This window comes from Telopea speciosissima, chromosome 3, assembly GCF_018873765.1.
Source record: "Telopea speciosissima isolate NSW1024214 ecotype Mountain lineage chromosome 3, Tspe_v1, whole genome shotgun sequence".
Lineage (NCBI taxonomy): Eukaryota > Viridiplantae > Streptophyta > Magnoliopsida > Proteales > Proteaceae > Telopea > Telopea speciosissima.
Genome location: NC_057918.1, coordinates 26360549 through 26380577, shown reverse-complemented (window position 1 = coordinate 26380577; position 20029 = coordinate 26360549). Strand labels below are relative to the sequence as shown.

The 20029-nt window shown below is 37.4% G+C and overlaps 2 protein-coding genes across 5 annotated transcripts; both read left to right on the top strand.

The window, feature by feature from the left end:
- The first annotated feature begins 200 nt into the window (after positions 1-200).
- LOC122656607 lies at positions 201-7708 on the top strand. 2 transcript variants are annotated; one of them, XM_043851203.1, is made up of 8 exons: positions 203-494; positions 1649-1716; positions 2074-2221; positions 2316-2396; positions 4826-4912; positions 5485-5570; positions 6340-6460; positions 7537-7705. In XM_043851203.1, exons 1-8 carry the CDS (start codon positions 228-230, stop codon positions 7612-7614), a joined length of 936 nt encoding a protein of 311 aa, XP_043707138.1. In that variant the 5' UTR covers positions 203-227; the 3' UTR covers positions 7615-7705. The 2 variants fall into 2 exon arrangements, with proteins under 2 accessions (XP_043707139.1, XP_043707138.1); XM_043851204.1 differs by lacking the exon at positions 4826-4912 and having other exon boundaries at positions 201-494; positions 7537-7708.
- Positions 7709-9273: 1565 nt separating this feature from the next.
- LOC122657022 lies at positions 9274-17640 on the top strand. Of its 3 annotated transcripts, none has more exons than XM_043851759.1 (10): positions 9274-9741; positions 10860-10922; positions 11393-11462; positions 13667-13756; positions 14047-14122; positions 14298-14343; positions 14511-14620; positions 14787-14856; positions 17062-17144; positions 17292-17640. In XM_043851759.1, the coding sequence occupies exons 1-10, from the start codon at positions 9352-9354 to the stop codon at positions 17320-17322; spliced, it is 1029 nt and encodes a 342-aa protein (XP_043707694.1). In that variant the 5' UTR covers positions 9274-9351; the 3' UTR covers positions 17323-17640. The 3 variants fall into 3 exon arrangements, with proteins under 3 accessions (XP_043707694.1, XP_043707692.1, XP_043707693.1); XM_043851757.1 differs by having other exon boundaries at positions 14508-14620; XM_043851758.1 differs by having other exon boundaries at positions 11393-11474; positions 13682-13756; positions 14508-14620.
- Positions 17641-20029: the final 2389 nt, after the last annotated feature.

Here is a 20029-nt window from a genome sequence, read left to right as displayed (position 1 = left end):
TTAAATATGTGTCCTTCCTTCTCTCCTCATTACATATGCCATTGTGATCTCCTTTATTGGTTTGACATGTACAAATATCTAGATCCCTACTAGGGTTATGAAAATTGGAATCGGAAATCGAATGGGTCAATGCCGATTCTGGTAACTGATCCGATTGACTGAACCGATTCCGATTTTATATAATAAAAATAGTATAGCAGTGGAGGGAAAAGCGATGAAGCGATAAAATGGCTTCGCCTCTCCGCGTTGGATACAAAATACAACACAGGCGACCAGTTTTGGTGGGTGCCTTTCTTTCTCCTGCAACTAATGCTTCTGCTCCAAACCCTATAGTGAGAGTGAAAAAGTGGAGCAGTGGACGCGGAACGCCTCGTCGTCTGGTATTGGGTTTTGGTGCTTCATTTTTGAGTCAGTTTATGAGCATGGCAGGTAGAGGTGGAGGACAGTCTTTCTTTGCTTCAGCAAGACAGCAAGGTGGCTCTTCCGTTGAACAGGTGAGAACCTTCATCCGTTCCCTTCTTTTCTCTATTGGTCTCCAATTACCTTCTTTTTTTTCACGTTTTAGCATTTGGGTTCTTTTTAAAATGTAAAGTAGATTGTGATAGAATCAATAGAAATGGGATTTTCACATGATAATCAATAATTTAATGATCGGATTTTAACAAATCTGATTGAATTGTGTTTTCCTGGCGTTTCTGGTTGCTTGGTTTCCTCTTGGTTTTTTTGAAAATTGAATTGGTGAATGGACGACACATTTCCAATAGAATCAATTTTCATGGCCAGGACTGAATACAACATGAGCATATGTGTTTTTACTCGTTTTGGGGTTTATCAGATTCTAAAGTTTGATGTGTTGGAGCTGAGGAATGAGATTTGCAATTGGAAGAAAGTTAAATTTCCACTTTGTGTTCGAGACTGACCAGATGTCGCCCGTCATGCCAACTTAGCAATTCTCGGCTATAATTACCCACGAATTTCTATATTAACGAATAAACCCCATTTGATATCTTATTTCGACAGTGTAATTTCTTCCGGAATATCAATTTGTTATACACTGCAAATTCTTCAGTTTTAGAGAGTTCTTGCTTCTTCATCTGAATAATACTGATTTATGGACAAGTAATTAGTCAAAATGGTATCATTAAATTAAAAAAAAAAAGCGAGAGAGAGAAAGAAAGAAAGGAAGAAGATTAAGAAGATGTTCCATTTTATTTCCTTTTTCCATGCGATGACAGCCAAGTTAATAATATTTGTGACATAATTATGTGAGTAGTGTATATGCTGCATCTTTAAAATCTCCTATCATTCGTTCTTTATTGGTATTTTGAAAACTCTGCATATTTTTGACATATTTTTCAGTTGTTAGGTATTTCATCCCCTCCCCACCAAAGGGAAAGGAAATTTGCAACATTTGCATGTAACATGGGAATTGACTTATGATTCTGTGTGGCATAAACGCATAACAAGCTCACCATGTTATTGAAGTACCTCTTATCTGTTCCAATTTGCCTAATATTGCCAATGTTCGGGTTCCTGGTTGTGCTTGCATTACATTGACCTTTTCATAGCTTGAATGTCACTGCAGTTCTTAGAAATGTTTGGACTCCTAGTGGATTCCTGATGAGCTTTTTTTTTGCTGGTCTGAAAGGTGCTGAAGAATGTAGAATGGCCAGAACAATTTCCTTTCAAGGAAGAGGATTTCAAGCGATTTGATGAGTATCTGTTCTAAGCTTGTTACTTGTGCTGGATTATCATCTTTGCCTGATTTACTGAGTATTTCTGCTTTACCGTCCTTCTATATGATATTCTCAAAATAAAAAAATGCTATTCTGCATCTGGAGCTGCTTTATTTATTTAGCTTTAATATGAACGCCCACCTTGCATGATTCTAAGCCAGTTACTTCATTTAAGATAGTGGCTAAAGTTACCATATTACACTAAATAAAGGATAATAGAAAATAGTCACAAAAGGTAGGTGGAAATAATAATTATAATAATGATCAAACTGAACATAATACTCACTAACCTTTATTATAGATGTAAATTCTCAAGTTCAATGGTTGACTTTGGTAGGTCGCCAGATTCTTTGTTCTATGAGACTCCACGCTTTGTGACACACATTGATGATCCAGCCATTGCTGCTCTGACTAAGTACTATTCCAAGGTCTTCCCTCCCAGTAATAGTCCAGGAGTAAGTCATCTGGATTTATGTAGCAGTTGGGTAAGATTCATGATGTTCTATGCTCTTATCACTTTTTTGTTAAATAAATATGTTGAACAAACTAAAATGTGACGATCTTCTGTTTTGCATCTAGGTGAGCCATTTTCCAGCAGGATACAAACAAGAAAGGATAGTAGGCATGGGTATGAATGAAGAAGAGCTCAAACGGAACCCAGTATGTTGATACAATTCTTAGAGATGCTGAAATTTATTTTCGATTTTGTTAGATCTTTGTACTAACCATATTTGTTAGCATATGTTAAAGGCTATCTATTATCATGGTTTAAAAGAATTAAGTGCAAATTTGAAAGTTTCAGCAATATACCCTAATTATACAGCGCAAGGAATATGAATATTCCTAAAATGGGTTTTATATCATTAATATATTAAAATGGTGAAGTTGGTGATATTTTGTAGCAACTCTTGCCAAAAAATATTTAGAAAGTTACGAGTATGGTTTTTGAGGAAGAGAAGAAGAACAAGAAAATTTCTGTTATTTTCTAGTCATGTTTTATAATATAAGGACATGTTTTCAATACTATAGATATGTGGAGTAGTATTTCTATGCCAACTTGTGCCTAGAAAGGATTAGCTTTAAAAGAAGTTTATCTAATTGGAGTTGAGGCAAAAAGAATTGTTATATTTTCTTTTTCATGTAAGTGATGACCGAAATAGGGTAACCCAAAAGATGAAGCATACCAAAAAATTCTTTCCTTGGACGGTTGCTAAAAACTGCTGCTATGTATTTGGACTCAAAGGTTATTTCAACATCCTGGGAGCAGTTATGATCGAACGAGCGCCCTTACTAGTAAAGCCTCACTGGAACGAAGAGGGGAAGGCTGGGAAGTGCAATTCGAAATCTTTCTTTGGCTAAACCAAACTTCCTCTCCCCTCCCACCCAGGGAATAAGGAGTACATTATATGGAAGAAAGGTTAATGATAATCTCTTCTTGATACCCAACTTAGTTCTCTATCCCTTGTGTAACTGTTATACATAGATGCTCTATGTGCTCCTTTGAGTCCCAAGTGTATAATCATGCTTGTTTTAACCCTTTTGAATTTTAAATCCAATAATTTTTAATCTCCAAAAATTCTCCATTATTTTGAGACACCCCAATAAGATTTCTCCACAATTGGCTCTGTTTCCTTCTAGAACCTCCAAGGTAAACCATATTGGTTCCCATTGGTGTATTCATTGGTCTCATTCACATGGACAAACCACTCCAATTGATTTTTCATCTCTTTATCAACTATTTCTGCAATTCTCAAGTTCTCTTGGATATACTTTAATTCTATCCTTGTCTTCCATCTTATCCATCTCAGCATCCTTATCTTAGTTAAACTCATTCTATTTATATGTTGTTTCTTTATGGCCCATTTTGCAGTGTCATTGTGAAGAATTTTGAGTCTTATAATCGTCTTCATGGTTTAAAGTATCGGTATCAGGGGTATCGTATCGGAAGGGTGATTTTAAGAAACATATCGTATCGTATCGAAGAGACACAAAAAAGGGCTTACCCAGTGCACGAGTCTCCTGCTACTGTAGGGTCTGAGGAGGAGCATGTGTATGCAGCCTTACCCCCACTTTTTGTGGAGAGGCTGTTTCCTTGTTCGAACCCACGACCATCAAGTTGCAATATAGCAACCTTACCATTGCGGCTAGAGACACAAGATATGCTAAAATTATGCATGGAAATGGTCAAGAAACAAATGGAAATGCTCAGGATACATGCAAAATACAGTATTGAAGCATAAAATACTCTAAACAAGCAATATGTAAAATATATCATGTACTAAAAGGAGAACAAAGTATAATGAGACAAGTGCATTCAATTGATTATGTATACAAGATGAGGTTTCTTACATGTACTACTACAAATTACAACAACAAAAATTCAGATTATTTTTTATGCAATCATGCAGATTATTTTTTCTCTAATTTAGTGATCCTTTATTAAAAAGGACACTAAAAATCAATATTTGAGCAAAAAATTTGAAATTCTTTTAGATGGTTCTTGTACAAATCTGGTTTCAATACTTGATTGCAGGTTGTTTAATCTCCAAATGATGATGAAATCAACACTACTAGGTTGTTTTTGCCAGTATAAGCAAGAAATCAAGTTGATTTTGCCAAATTTTTTTTATTTTATTTATTAGAATCCCTTACAGGAGCTCTCGACAAGTGTTTTGCAATCATAGATCGTGTTTAGTAGTATAAGAGAGGTTTTGAGCATATTGATAGGTATCAATCATATCAGGTCCTGTATTGACCCGATGCAATAGATGCATTTTTTTAGGTATTGTATCGGTACCTTAAAGATACGATACATATCGGTTAGTATATACAGTAGGATAATTAAAACCTTGATCATCTTAGCTTTGAAAGAAAGCTTTGATCACACAACTCACAGAAACTCCTATCCACCTCATCCACTCAACATTAATTCCTTGACCAACATCCTCTTCTGTCTCTTAGTCCTTATTGATGATTGAACCTTAAGTGAACTTACTAAGCCTTATCCCATTGTAAACATGAACCTCGTATGTTTTTTGTGAGCTAAAGAAACTTTCACCCAATTTTTAATGTATTAACTGTCTTTGCAGGTTCTAACAGAGTACGTTGTACAAGATTTAAATATCAACCCCAAGCTTCCATTTGAAGACAACTCTTTTGATGTTATTACTAATGTGGTATGCACATTTCGTTGAATCTGATCTACTCTTACGGTCTTACCTTCTTTTTTTTTTTAATTCACTAAACTTGGTCGTATTGCATTTCCCAGGTTTTTTCAAATTGTCATTTTAACATTGGCCATTTCAGTAGTTGACAATATATCTTGCATGCTTGCTGTGCTTTTAAATAATTTTTTAAGGTTTTTGACATCATCTTGACTGTACTTTTATTCACCGACTTTTAAAGTTCACTTTTGTAGTTATGAAGAAAAAAACAACAGAAGAAATCACCATAAACACATTTTGAAACTTTTTATTAACTTCAAATTAATACGACAAAGAAAAAAGTGAATATCCTTATGACAAAATCATATGTCCTGGAATCAATAGTTAGTCAGTGGTTTAATTCAACTGAAAGTGAAAATAGAACGCTCAATTCCAGGTTCTCTCATCATCATTGGGTGGGTGGTGGTTCAGTGCTCTGAGTATACTCTAGTTAAGATTTGATCAAAATCATCATATCTAGATATCACTTTCGCAATTAGATGTGGGTGGCATTGCCTTCTGTGTCAATGTGTAATGTCTTGCAGGTTAGTGTTGATTATTTGTCAAAGCCAATTGATGTTTTCAAGGAGATGTCTCGTATTCTTAAGCCTGGAGGTTTAGCCATAATGAGGTAAGGATTTAGTGCCTGTCCTACTTAAAATTTCTTTAATTATATTTGGAAAGTTTATAACTTGTCAGAGGAATTTTGTTTAGAAATTATTCCTTGAATTTTCCAATAGTATGACAAAATTTTGCTGAACTGCTGCATCTATGTGTACTAATATGTAATTGAATAAAATATATCTGCCTTCATACACTATTGTAAGAGATACATAGCCTTCTTGTCGAGGGAAGAAGTTTCAGTTCTTAACTCTTAGCTAAAATTGATCCGGTGTTACCATTACATCAATTTTTTGGGGGGAGAAAATTTGAAGGATCAAATGATGCACAGCATGCTTATTTTCATTTTGTGTCATTGGTAGAGGTAAGAAACAAACTGCCAGTTTTAAATAGTGATCAGTCATCCAGCCTCACTTTTGTATTTAGAAGTTCATTAAATGTCACTCTTAGTTATTATACCTTAGTGTCTTAGTACTATACCATTTTTCTAGAGAGAAACCTTGTAGGATCTGTGATGTAGCATGCTAATTTTCATTTTCTTAATTCATCTTTGGTAGATGTTCATATACATATTTTTATCGCACTCCCCAACCCCCCCCCCCCCCCCGGGTTAATTATTTCAGCTTAAGCTTAACTGAAGCATGGAAATTAAGGAATTGGTCTAATAATCTCACAAAATACAACATGATGTTTTTGATTTTTTTTATAAGCACTGTGTTATTGATTGTGCTCCCTCTTTGTATTGAATCTTGATGATTTTTTATTTTTATGCTTATCAGCTTTTCAAATCGTTGCTTTTGGACAAAAGCAATCTCTATATGGACATCAACTGGTGATGCTGATCATGCTCTGATTGTTGGGTCCTATTTCCATTATGCTGGAGGCTTTGAACCTCCTCAGGTACTTGATGTCAGAATTTTCTTTCAGTGGAATCAAATTTTTAAAGTTGTGCTTTATTGATAACATAATACAGTCTAAATGCTCAAGAACTCCTTCACTTGATATTATTTTAGAGGTGGCATTGATTAACAACTTTGAAAAATCATTTACCCACCGGTAGTGTCATAGCATTTTGAATTATGCCGTTCATTGGTGGCACTTTAGGTTATTTGAGGACCTTTTCTTCCCCCTTCCCTCTCCCCGAACAAGACCATCCCTAAATCAATGCATCCTATCTGCTGCATCCATTTACTAGGTTTTATCAATTTGATTTCCGGCATCTCTATCGCTTGAAGCAGCCCTTTTTGCTCTAGACCAGACGTGTAGTTCCTTCAGACATTTCTGCATGGTTCATGCCATTGCAATTTAGATTCAGTACAAAATTTGTCCGCATTGAGCTTCACATGTGCTTGGTGCAACCGTGCGATGGTAAGGTTGCTCCATTGTGACCAAGTGCTCACTGGTTTGGAGTCTGGAAAGTGGAAACAGCTTCTTGGCGAAAGCAGGGATAAGGCTGCGTACATTATGACCCTCCTCAGATCCCGTAGTGGCAAGAGCCTCGTGCACTAGGTACACTCTTTATTGATCTTGACATGTGCTGGCCATATCTCAACTTTGAAATAGAACAAATTCACGATGCTCTGCATTTATGTTGTTTTGTTCTTATGGTGTTCTTCGACTCCACAGTGTGTAATGATCCTAGCCTTTTTCAAACAAATGGTTCCAGACCTTGTTAAATAACCCCTTTTGATTATTTACCTTGTGGAAATGTGAACTAATGAGATGGGGCCTTGGTTGGGCTGAGTCGAGCATTTGAGTGGTTCCTCATGCACTAATACAGATTTGTTTTTTTTTATAACTCTACCTTGCTATATCAAAATACAAATTATTCTTCTCTCACAGCACATTAACTACCTATGGTGAATAGAAATTTTTTTCTTTGCATTTACTTCTCAGAACTCAAAAAACAAATTATATGGATCCGCTATTTAGATTTTAGAGAAGTTTTTGATTGATATATTTGCATGTTCTTTCAGGCAGTGGATATATCTCCCAACCCTGGTCGTTCAGATCCAATGTATATCGTGTATTCTACAAGAGTTGCTACAGCCTAAAGCGTATATGCTCAGTACTTTCACTTTACATAATTTGTAAGTGTTAAGAAAATGCAGAAAGGGTGTTGAAAATTGGGATATTCATTATTTTTGTTTTCTATTTATGGCATTGAAAATCTTGTAATTTTAATGACATGTATTTATTTGCAACTTAGTGGGTACAACATTGTTGGGGTACATTGTCTTGTATTCCGTTGCTTGGTTTGTGGGTTGATTGCAAAGAGCCGTTAAAAGGCCGTAGGCCTCGAGGGTGTCTGAATGGAGATTGTTTTAAAGACTATGGGTATTTCGGTAAAATTCTTGTATAGAGTTTCGCTATAAATATGTAGTGAGGGTTCTTTCCCTGTATGAAATTTGAGAGAGGCGTGTTGATGAGCGGTAGTAACCCTATTCTCCATTGATAGTAAAACAGATTTCATCTCACTGTGGGTGTGGACGTAGGTAATTTTGCTGAATCACGAAATGTTTGTGATTTCCATTCTTTTCAGCATCGTGTTAGGATTTGACTTCATCGCAGAACCACCACTTCCACGGAATGGTAAGAACATTTTTGAAATAATATGTAGCATGATCTACTTTGTTGTGGTTGAATGTTTAATCAGTCGTTTCAGTTTGGTTTCGATCAGGCTGATATGGAGCCAACCAAAACCATATTGTTAACCCAAAGTTCGCTTTCGGTTTGGTTGGTGTTATCAGGGTAGCTTAACAGGCTCTTATTGGCCCATTATTAGAAAATGTACAAAGTTTTCCTCCACCCATAGAGAATGGTCACCCACTATCTTAGGGTTCACAAATCCCTCCTTGGGTTTTAGAATGTTCTAAAATACCTTTTCGATACCCATTTCCATCCCATGGTGGGTGGAGGGAAACTCGGTCCCTAAAAAATAATGAAAGTTAAAAAAAATTATTTTATCAAATTTTTTTCATTTTTGCTTGGGTTGAGTTTCTTGTTTCAGTCAGTCCTAATTTGGTTTCTTGGTTTAGCCCGAGGCCTCAACATTGACCCAGCCCAATTAGAAATTTCCAACTGTGATCTGCCCTCGGCCCTTGTACATACATGATCTGTCATGTGTATCGTATCTTGATCTCATAAATTTCGTGGATTAAATTGTGAAATGAATGATTGCATCTGGTAATCGGATCGTGATCTTCTACGGTGCGCTGCCCGTAGCGGCCTGTGCAGCCCAGACAAAGTGCCAGGCGCAATGTCCGCCTTACCCCTGTTCAAGTGCCTTGCCCAAGCAGGGGTAAGGCAGACATTGTGCGCATGGCATGAGCCTTGTTACCCCATTCATCATAAGATCATATTACACACTGTGGGAGCTGATCTGTCATATGCTCTCTCAAGTGAAGTCTACACTCAACTAGATAGACCACGTAGGATCAATACAAATCCTCTACGGCATGCTACCCGTAGCGGCCTATGCGGCCTAGACAGAGTGCCAGGCGCAATGTCCGCCCTACCCCTGCCCAAGCACCTTTCCCGAGCAGGGGTAAGGCGGACATTGCATGCAGCGCTCTGTCTGAGCATCACAGGCCGGGCAGCACGCCGTAGAGGATCTGTATTGATCCTACGTAGTCTGTCTAGTTGAGTGTAGACTTCACTTGAGAGAGAGCATATGACAGATCAGCTCCCACCCACAGTGTGTAATATGATCTTATGATGAATGGGGTAACAAGGCTCACGCCATGGCCGTCGCCGCTGCTATGAGTAACTGACGAGTGACGAGTTTGAGCATGAGAGCCCAAACCCAAGCCCCTCCACGTCCCCAGCACTACCAGCTTCTCCAGAACCCTATCGTCCGTCCTCCGTCTCATCCGTCCATCATGCACCCACAAACCGTTGCCATCCCCGACATGTCCCCGACGGCGATCCAACATCTTCATCATCAGCCGCCGCCGCCGTACGATCCCTATTACCTCCATTACCAGCAGCCATTCCAGCAGCAGCAGCAACAGCAGAGCTTGGGGTACAACAACCAAGGAGGTCAAGACATGCAGCACATCCGCACCGTCTTCGTGTCGGGCCTCCCTGACGATATCAAACCCCGAGAGATCCACAATCTTTTCCGCAGGCGCCCGGGCTTCGACTCCTGCCAGCTTAAGTACACCGGCCGTGGCAATCAGGTCTCCCTTCCTTATTACTCTACTTATTCTATCTATTCCGAATTCATGATTGCAGATTGTTTGCCCCAGTTTCTTAGCTAGGGTTTTGTGGAAGTGAAATTTTCGCTTTTAAGTAGTTCAACATCTCCACCTGATAAATTCCGCATTGGCCTATTTCTGGATACCGGTTGGTACTTATTTGATTCTCACTTCTTCGATAGAAGATTTTGTCATTATTAAGTTGTTGGAGGTAATGTTGGATTTTGGACTGAGAATTTCCTAAATTTTATTTTGTCTCTGTAAATTTATCCTTTCCAATACGTCAATTCTGAAAAATGCATACCTCCAACCATTCGTATGGGGTGTAGTTTGAACCAGTAATCCTGGCAACCCCTTCACCCTGGCATGCTGGGTTAGCTTGGTCACCGGACTTACTAAAACACTTACTGGACCGACGGACCTGCCAAGTTCTGTGTGAAGTGGCTGCATTGGACAAGTTTGGCCAAGACAACCAGGTTCAGTCGGCACTTGCTCTTCCTGCCTCCAATTGATTGGGTTTGGTATGTCTTAAATCAGGTTTTTGTTCCGGTCAAGGTTTTATCTGGTAGGTACATGGTGAGTTTGAATTGCAACTAAGAGTGACACTTTATTAAAGGTTGTGATTGTTATCGCCCATGTTCCCACTCCTTTCTTGTATTCTCTTATCAACTTTCTGTTCTTAATCTCCTGCCCTGCTCCAACTCACCTGTCTTGGGCTGTTTATAGGTCAGATTAGGTTTTTGTTGGACAGAGCCTGTGTCAAACCAGCTTCAATTTTCATCCTGCTTAATCTCCTGATTGGTATTAATGACTGTGCTTCCAGAGTGCCTCTAAGTATGTCAAGAAATGAATGATATTAGTTGCAGCAATGAAGAAGACCTACTACTCTGGTTTCTTATTTATTCCATCAATCCATCGAATGCTCCAACTAAGTTCCAGCATTTATTAGTATGACATTTGCACAGCATAATGCCTTACAAACTCCACAAGTTCCCCCAACCGAAAAGAAAACGGAAAAGGGATCCCCCCCCCCCCCCCCACAATGTAAATGAATTTCATATTTGAAAATGTAATTTCAAAGGCTTCTTTCTTGTTTGCAGGTTGTTGCATTTGCTTCCTTTTTCAATCATGAGTCAGCAATGTCAGCACTGAATGCATTAAATGTGAGAATTTACAGTAACACATAGATCCTAGTTGGATATTCTATACTTTTTATTTTGTTATTTCTTATAGCTTTACATTAAACTATACATACGTACGTGCATGAGAACTTGCAAGTGGGTGTGAAAATATACTGGGAAATAGGAAGCTTGTGGTAAATTTTAAAGTAAGATATCAGACAATGGTTTTATAAGTAAACAAGTGAAATAAAACATTCTTCAAGTTACTTCTTTGGTATGATGGTATCTGAAAGGATTAAATAGTTGATGAAGGTTATTATTCAAAATTTAGGTAAGATCTTTGTAGAATTGACAGAATGTAGAGTCTAGGGAAAAGAAGTTTTCAATGTTGACTTGTGCCAGAAGAGTTCAGGTCATATATTATTTGTTTTTACACCATATATGAAACATCAAATTAGGACATGTGTATATTTGATATTTTCTTAGTTGTTTATTCTACCTACTGATCCCAGGGTATATCTTTTGACCCTCAAACTGGAGCTATCCTACATATTGAGCTGGCAAGGTCAAATTCAAGGCAAAAACGTGCAGCAGGTAATGTGATATATGTCATGTGTGACACTGGTTGTATCTTCTTTACCACAAAGCTGTTGTTGTATATTGAAGGAATTTTTTTTTTTAAATTTTTGAGGAGGTAGCGGATATAGGACTGCTCTATGGAAGAAATACTGTAGGGAATCAGATTTTAAGGTTTGTAATGGTTTTGAGTATATTGGAAGCTAGTAGAATGTGTAAATGGAAGTTTTAAGTTTTTGCTTAGTTGTGGATGGACGTAGGGTTTTGCCATTTTGGACATGGATATGGAACATTGCAGCAAATATGAAAATAAAAATAAACAACTTAAACTATAGTATGACTAACTTTAGAGGATTGGCAAGCATTGACCTCTGAAATGAAGGCCAAGCGAGAAATGGTGGGAGTTATGCTAATGCAATCTGAAAATCCAGATTAAGGATCTCATATGCAAGCAGGCCCAATAATCAAATCTGTGATCAGATCTGAAATAAAGGAAGCAACTGCGGGAAGAAATCAGACTGATGGAAGGGGAGGGAAGAGAAATGAGATCAGTCTTCTTGGGAGGAAGAAGAGAGAAGAAATCAGGTTTGGGATACCAATCCCGTATGCACTGCTCAATAGCGCACCAAAACTCTTAAAAAAAAAAACTCACATTCTTTACTCAAATCATCTCTAATTGATGGGAGATGTATTACATATATAGACCTTCTAAAATTCCTAATTTGACTCATAAAAGGGTTTCTATTCACTCTAATGCATTCAATAAAGTAAATAAATTCAAAACAGAATTCTATATAGCTATTAAGTATCCTAATCTAATTCAAACACTCAATTTAACTACTAATCCCGTGTACTAACATTATCCCCACTTAAGGGCTTAGAAATTAGGCCCATTACATCAATAAGCCCAAAAATAAAAAGCTCAAGGTCTATAGAACCAATCATGGGCAAAAATAAAGTCTTCTGAGACCCAATTGACCCAATTGGACAATCTTAACTGCATCATGTGCCCAAACTCAATTTAGACTAGTAGAATGATAATAACAATAAAGGTGGCAGTGCAATATTCTTTGCTGGACCTAGCAGGTTGGGCAACAGTAAATGCCAAGTGGCAGGCTATCATTGCATCCAAATTTGGTGAACAGGAATGCCCTACTCTCCCCTATCCATTTGTCATGTTTTTTAGGCTGAACAGAATTTGCCATTTCGTATGATAAGTATGATACAATGGGGGGTTATATGGCTGAGATGTTCAACCAAATGTCACTTGTGACTGATCTAGGGACATAGACGCATCTGCTTTTAGGCTCCAAGTGGCCAGTGAGCCCTCCACATGGCTCAAATCAGATATATGTTGTGCTTGGCCTAGCAACATGTCCACTTTGCTACAGTACTGGACCTCTTAGAACTCAACTTTATTCCCATGAACTCAAAATGTAGACTGAAATCAGAAGCTAAAGGACCAGCTTGAACCATTTTGCCAGGTGGGACCGACTGGCTGTTGATGAATCCTGACCTTGTCATGAATCAAGCATGAAGAGCCTTTTGGGGAAAGAGAAAAGAGCCCAAGAGGAATTGAGATGCTATGCAATATGACCTATTTTGGGATACGCAAATGAGGCCAATAAGTTGTCAAATGTCCTTTTTGATTGGGAGACTATGAAATTGACCTATTAAATAGGTTGGAGGAAGGAGAGAGAGAGAGAGAGAGAGAGAGAGAGAGAGCTCAGAGAGGATTTGAGATCATTCCAATTTGATAGAGAAAGCAGGCTTCCTAGTTATTGAAATTCTCAACTATTCGGTTCAGAAAAAGGAGGGAAGGTTGAAGTAGCTATTCTACGTCTACCAGCTTTGGGAAGAGGGAGATCCATTAGACGAAGTGGTAGGGGAGGGGAAGAAGTCGGGTATGTAATCATAAGAGGTTTCTGGGGGGCTAGGTGTGGTGGTAGGATTGGCCAAGTTGACGGGTAGTAATTTTTTTAGTGGAAGGTTTTGGTGTTACTAATTCGAAGGTGTGGGGTAGGAGCAGTTCTTTGGTTGGCCATTCGTGGGAGATGCTTGCTGGTATTTTGTTACCAGAAAAAAAAAAAAGTGGATTTTAAATTGTTGGCTCTTTGAGTATTTCAAATTGAAATGATAAAAATTTCAGGCTTTGTTTTAGGAGCAGTGACATAAGGTTATTTTGACCTTTATATAATTTGTGAAAATGTTTTTATCATTTTCAGGGGGTGGAGCCTATGTCGTTATTGATAAAAGACTGAAAGCAGCATCTGATGCTCAAGACACCTGGAGCAATGATGGTAATAAAATGTTGCATATCAAGAATTTTAGTGACAGGGAATTGAAAAGAGGTTTTTCATAGTTAATGCTAAACTTTCAATTGTGTTGTTACATTTGATTCAGACTGTTGTTGACTCTATCCGCAATTTACCTTCTTTTTTTTCTGTCAGAATACCCACAATTTATCTTGGTTTTCTCTTCACGTGCCTTTTTCCTGAAAAAGTGTTTAAGCATTCACTAGAGAACACAGTCACCTGAACTTGATTCTACAGCTCACTTGCACATGTTTTGGCACATTTTGCACGTTCAGGAGATGGTGGATCGGATGAACCATCTGGCGATAAACCTAATTCCAGCATCAAGGGTGATTTAGCTACTGCAGAGAGGTTCAATTGCATTCATAAGGAACAATAATTTAGTTGGAATGCTAAATGGGCTGAATTTCCTATATACTAAGATATAACAGTCCTCTCCTAATATCAAATGTTGTGGACTAATGTATTTTGTGAACTCTGTCTCTATGTTAAATGTAACTTCCTCTTCATGTGTTGCAATTTTCAGTGGTGAGACAAGGGTTGACCCTGATAATGCTGGAGCTACTGCAAATGTAAGTCTTGATGATACATTTTCTTGTCTTGTTGATCAAGTTCCTTCCGATACATTAATCTGATGTATTACTCACAGTTGTCAGATTTAAGTTTAACAAGTGGTTCTTATTTGGTCTTTTATGAATTTTTGTGACTGGGCAGTTCTTTTTTTTATTTACTGTTGCAGGAGCAGTCAGAAAAGACTGTTACAGGAGAAGTACAGTCATGTTCAACTTTATTTATTGCAAATCTAGGTCCAAATTGCACTGAAGAAGAACTGAAGCAAGTTCTAACCCAGTAAGTTTTATCCATGTCCCAATTTTATGCATTCATATTAGGGAAAAGAACACTTATTATTCATTAGGTTTCCTCCACTGGTTATTTTTGGGCAACTTTGGGACTTGATCTAGTATTTGTTTCCCTATAGATCTTATTCCGTTAACACCATCCTTGTTACTACTAGATATCATGGATACCATGTACTAAAGATGCGTGCCAAGGGTGGAATGCCAGTTGCCTTTGCTGATTTTGAGGTACTCATGATCTCTTTTCAGTAATTCTATGTTTTATTTATTTATTTATTTTTTAATTCATAACAGAAAATGTAAAAATGATAGGAAGTAATTTTCCTGAGGTATTTTTTCCTTTCTCTGCCGATTCCCTTTTTGTTTATATCATTTGGGATTGGGGGGGGGGGGTGTTAGGGCTGTCAACAGGTCCACTTGAATTGGATCACCCTGATCCAAGCCAAATCCGATCAGAAAATTGTTCAATCCAATCTGATGTAATTTAAATCCTACAAGGATCCAAAAGTCCAACTAGAAAATAACCTGATCAGATCCGATTATGTATTACTTATTATTGGCTTTTTGTTAAACAGACAATTACATAAGATAAAATACATTTTTAACAAAAATAAAAAGGAAAATGATGAAAAAGTTGTATTCCGTCCACCTAAATAAGAGAATAAGTCCTAAAGAATTCTGTAATTACTAAATTTAAATATTATGTAAGTAATGTTAATGTAGATACTACATATGAATATGTGATGTCAATCGGACAGGATACTATTGGATCATATAAGGGGAAATCAAGATTTGATCTGTGTAGTTTTAAGATTGTCTACATTCAGACCATATCAATGCCTTATTGGTAAGTTATAACCAAAAGGGGGTTCGGATCAAGATGACAGCTCAAGCGGGGGTAGTCAACTCACTCGTTTCTGAATTGATGTGTGGAAATTTTCCACTGTTTACGGTTGCAGAGGTTCAAGGCATCAATTCAATGACCTTCACTTACCACATAATAATGATTCCCTGTTAACAAACGGAGGCCTTCAAAAGAAAATAGAGCTTTGGCTTCTCTGGATCACTCAACTTAAATTCTAGAAGATTTGAATAGACTCAAATGGTTTAATTCATCCTAAAAGCCCATAATATTCCTTACACTCCCAACGGCCAAGGTCATCAAATTACATCCATCCATTTGGAGTTCCCTTCAAGAGCTTCATATTTCATGGACTCCCATAGAGAATAGGTTATGACCGTGCTTCTGCTCTCTAGGCATTCTAAAATATTGTAATTTATGCCATGGAGCTCTTTTGGAGAACCCAATAAGCTAGTGGCACTTAATCTTCTCAACTCCTCAAAAAGTCTAATGATCTCAACCTTACCCCTCTTTGAGATTGGGTGTTCCTTACCCTATAGCAAAGCCAGGTAAGGGTAAAAAATCCCTTTATCCGTCAGTTAAACCATTTTGGTAGAGGATTTTGGGTAATGCTTAAGACTTCATTAGATACGACATGTCATCAGTAAATGGGTGGGCCTTGGATTAATATATGAATTCATTTTGTATGTGATATTATGATATGTACATGTATGAAATTATCTACTGAAATATTGCTGTCTAGATGGTTAAACTGATAAGCATGGAGGGTAAGACTCTCTTAGTTTTACCTTCCCCATTTGGCTAGATGGGTAAAAGTGTCTTGGTCTTACCCTCCCCTTTTTCTTATAGGGTATGAAACATTAAATCTCACCTTCCAAAGTATACGGGTAAGTTGGTATCATTCTTACCCATGCTTCTGCTGGAGTTTCTAGGCTGAAAATCATGGTTGGGGTAAACCATTTTAAAAGTATCCACTTATTCATATACTGTTTGGGAGATATATTGGATTTGTTCAAGTTTATATTTATCCTGGACAGAGCTGCACTTGCGAGTAACGATCGAACCCCCCCCCCCCTCCAAAGTAATGTGCTCTATCGTTCACCCTGTTTCCAAGTCAGAGTATTATGGTATTTAGCTGCTCTTGCATTGTTTTTCTCTTGTTGTTTTTTTTTGGGTGTATTTGAATGACATTAGGTTGTTAGTTCTCATTTTATTTTATTAGATTAGATATCCTAGTGTGCTTTTCTACATTCTTTTCTTGTTTTTCATTTTTTCTTTTTCCCCTCTCCTTTTGCTATAATCTCTCAGTACAAGTGCACTTGATTTTAATTAAATCTTGTGTACTTCATAAATTTACAGGACCTAAATAAAGATTTTGAGAAATCAACTGACAACTGTTACTCAAAGATATTTTACCTATGATTTGCATCGTAGAACTCCTTTTATTTGGTTGTCATCTTAATGGTAGATTAGTTGCCTACTCAACTTGAGCAAGATCAGGGCTGCTGTCCTGTTGAATTATGTATTAGTTATACGAACAGAATCACTAAGCCACTTATTCTTATTGGCAGGATACTGAATGCGCCACCGAAGCCATGCACAGTCTGCAAGGCAGTATGTTACCATCATCTGATCGTGGTGGCTTGCACATAGAGTATCCTTTCATGTTGTCATCTATTTTCTTCAGTAGTCTCTCTTGAATGCTCATATTCTGAAGTATTTACATATTTACATATTCGGAACTATTTCCACTTCTAAGTAACATGGCATGCTGGTGGTATTTCTTAACCGGGCTTTTAAGATATGCAAGGTCTAAAATGAGGAAAGCTTAGAGGGAAGGACTGCAGAATATGAAAATCTTCCAAGTCTACTGTGCTCAAGATTTTCCTGAACTTTGTCTGACATAGGAATTGCAGTTTAGAACTTGTGACATTGCACCTTTGAACTTTTACTTCCCAACAATGGTGTGGAAGTTCAGCTGTGCTTAGTTTATCTTCTTTTGTTCAACTCATGTTTTTCATTTCCAAACCCTGATAACACCAACATTTGATATTTGCTTTTGGCACTTGTGGAATATGAGAAACAAGTTCTTGGCAGTGTTGGCTAGATGGAAAGCTGAATGCAGGTAAGCTAGGGTTGGCAGTTGGTCATCTGGATCTTGATCCATTAGTACATGGGTAGGTTTGCAGGTGAGGACTTCATTGCTACAGCTCTCTGTGCACCCCCCCCCCTCCAAAATTGGTCGAGGAATTGCCGATTCATATCAGTATCAGCCCATCCGTTCGGACTAAGGGGCAAATGTGTCCAATATGGGCCAATCCGAATCGGTATTGGCCGAGACTAATACTATATCCGATGCCGATTACTAACTCCTTGCTCCCTTCCTCATATTCTCATACTGAGATAAGTACTTACAATATAGTAAACTATGATGTGATGCTTCAGCTCCCCTTGACCATGAGAATATGATAAATTTGCAAATTGTAACTACTTTAGTTCGTAGTTCATTTTCATTGGAGAATAATAATAATAATAAATGATCTAAATTGAACCAAAATGTTCTTTATCAAAGAAGCTAAACCCAAACAGAACAGTCACTGTTAGGAAAAATAATCTGCTCCTCCAGTCAATATGTCAAGCAAAGGTAACTTAGGAGGTCAACTCGTTTGGTGCTGGCACAAAAACTCCTTTAAGACTGGTTGGATATTAACTGTTGAGACAGGATGGTCAGCCCAATTGAAGCTAGCAAAACTCTTTTGAAATTGGGCCTAGGCTAATCCCCCCAGTTGGAAGGTCAAAATCACAGTAAATAGTCCCTAAGTCATCTATTCATTAGTTGGATCAAGTTTATAAATTAAAATTGAAAGTCAAATGGATTTTTTTTTTCATAAAAAAATTAAGTATAATTACATTGAGATCGTAACCATTTTATGTGAATCAAATAATACAAAAAACAATTATGCAATTTTTTTAAGAGGAGGGTTCATTGAGTAAGCAATATAATGGAGCACACCAATGACGTGCGATGAAATGGTTTCACATATAGGTGGCAACAAGATCATTTATGAGAGAGAGCCGGAGAGGGTGCTAGCATGCTTTCCTTTGGCGTGGCTCAAAAAATATTTTTCCGTTGCATTATATAATACTATATTGACAAGAGAAAAAAAAATACACGAGGGTGCTAAAATATGCCCTCTCACACAATCTCTCTCATTATTAATATTGTGTAGATTCCCAATTGTACAAACACCCCCATTGAAAAGGGATGTTTCCCTCTCTAGCATATAATTTCCAGTGTATGAAAATAGTGTATATATCCCCTCTCCCATTTATAACTCATGTCGGGACATAATACAAGGTAATTCCGTTGGTCTTAATATAATCAACCATGATTACACAATATCCAACCCTATTGTTATTATGGACATAAGTTTCCATGGTTCCAGGATGGGAAACCACACCAATGAAAGGGTGGGATAGGGTGGGATATAGATTCGCAAGGGATTCATATTTTGTTCAACGAGAGAGTGTTAGTGTGAGACTCACGGCTCATTATGTGAGAGAGAGTGGGAAGGAATCCCCTCCTAAATCATGGGGATCTTTTTCTTTATTATTATTGTTACACTCTATCATTGGAACTAAACTAAATTATTGGAGAAAGTCTTCTTTCACCTAGAGTAGGTTGTCAAAACTTAGACCGAACTGAATCAATCCTTATTTGACTTGCGTATGATGGGACTAATTGAAAAAACAACCATACCTAATTGATTGATATCTATAAAAGCGAATGAAACTTATAAAAAATCATTGAGTATGAAGTGCTGAATAAATGAATTGATTTTAATATTGGTGAGAAGATTTATGGTTGTAAGGGGAATTGTTACAAATCAATGAGTATGGGGGTTATAATAGGGAAATTGCTTTGTAACAATGTTTCCATTGATCTCATTGTCTACTATACAAAATTAGTTGGACGCTTAATTTGATAGTAAAGTTCATTTGTGATTTTAATATTATTCACTAATTAATTATCGATTGATTTCAAAAAAGGACAAAGTTTTCCTCCACCTATAGAAGACGGTTCACCCAACATCCTAGGGTTCACAAACTCTTCTTAGGGTTTTAGTATATTTCAAAATACCCTCTCGATACCCATTTTCGCCCTTTCCCGCCTCTCAGTGAATAGGATCCCATTCACCATGGGTGGAGGGAAACTCGATCCTTCAAGAAATATTAGTTATCTTCTCCTTACAATAATAAAAAATTGGGAGAAAGTTTTTTGTCAGAGAGTGTAGCCTATGCCTGCACTCCCATGAGTCTCTCTTTCTCCTCCCCACATGAAAAGACACCTCTACCCCCTTGTTTTGAGGAGAGAGAGACAAATGGGAGCGCTGGCATAGGCTACACTCCTGAACAGAAAACTACTTCCCTAGACAATTATTTGATTTGTAACAATAATTTCACTAAAAACCCTATTTATCCATTGATTATAATTTTAATTATATTCTCCTCACATTTTATTCCTTTTTGTTCCAATTA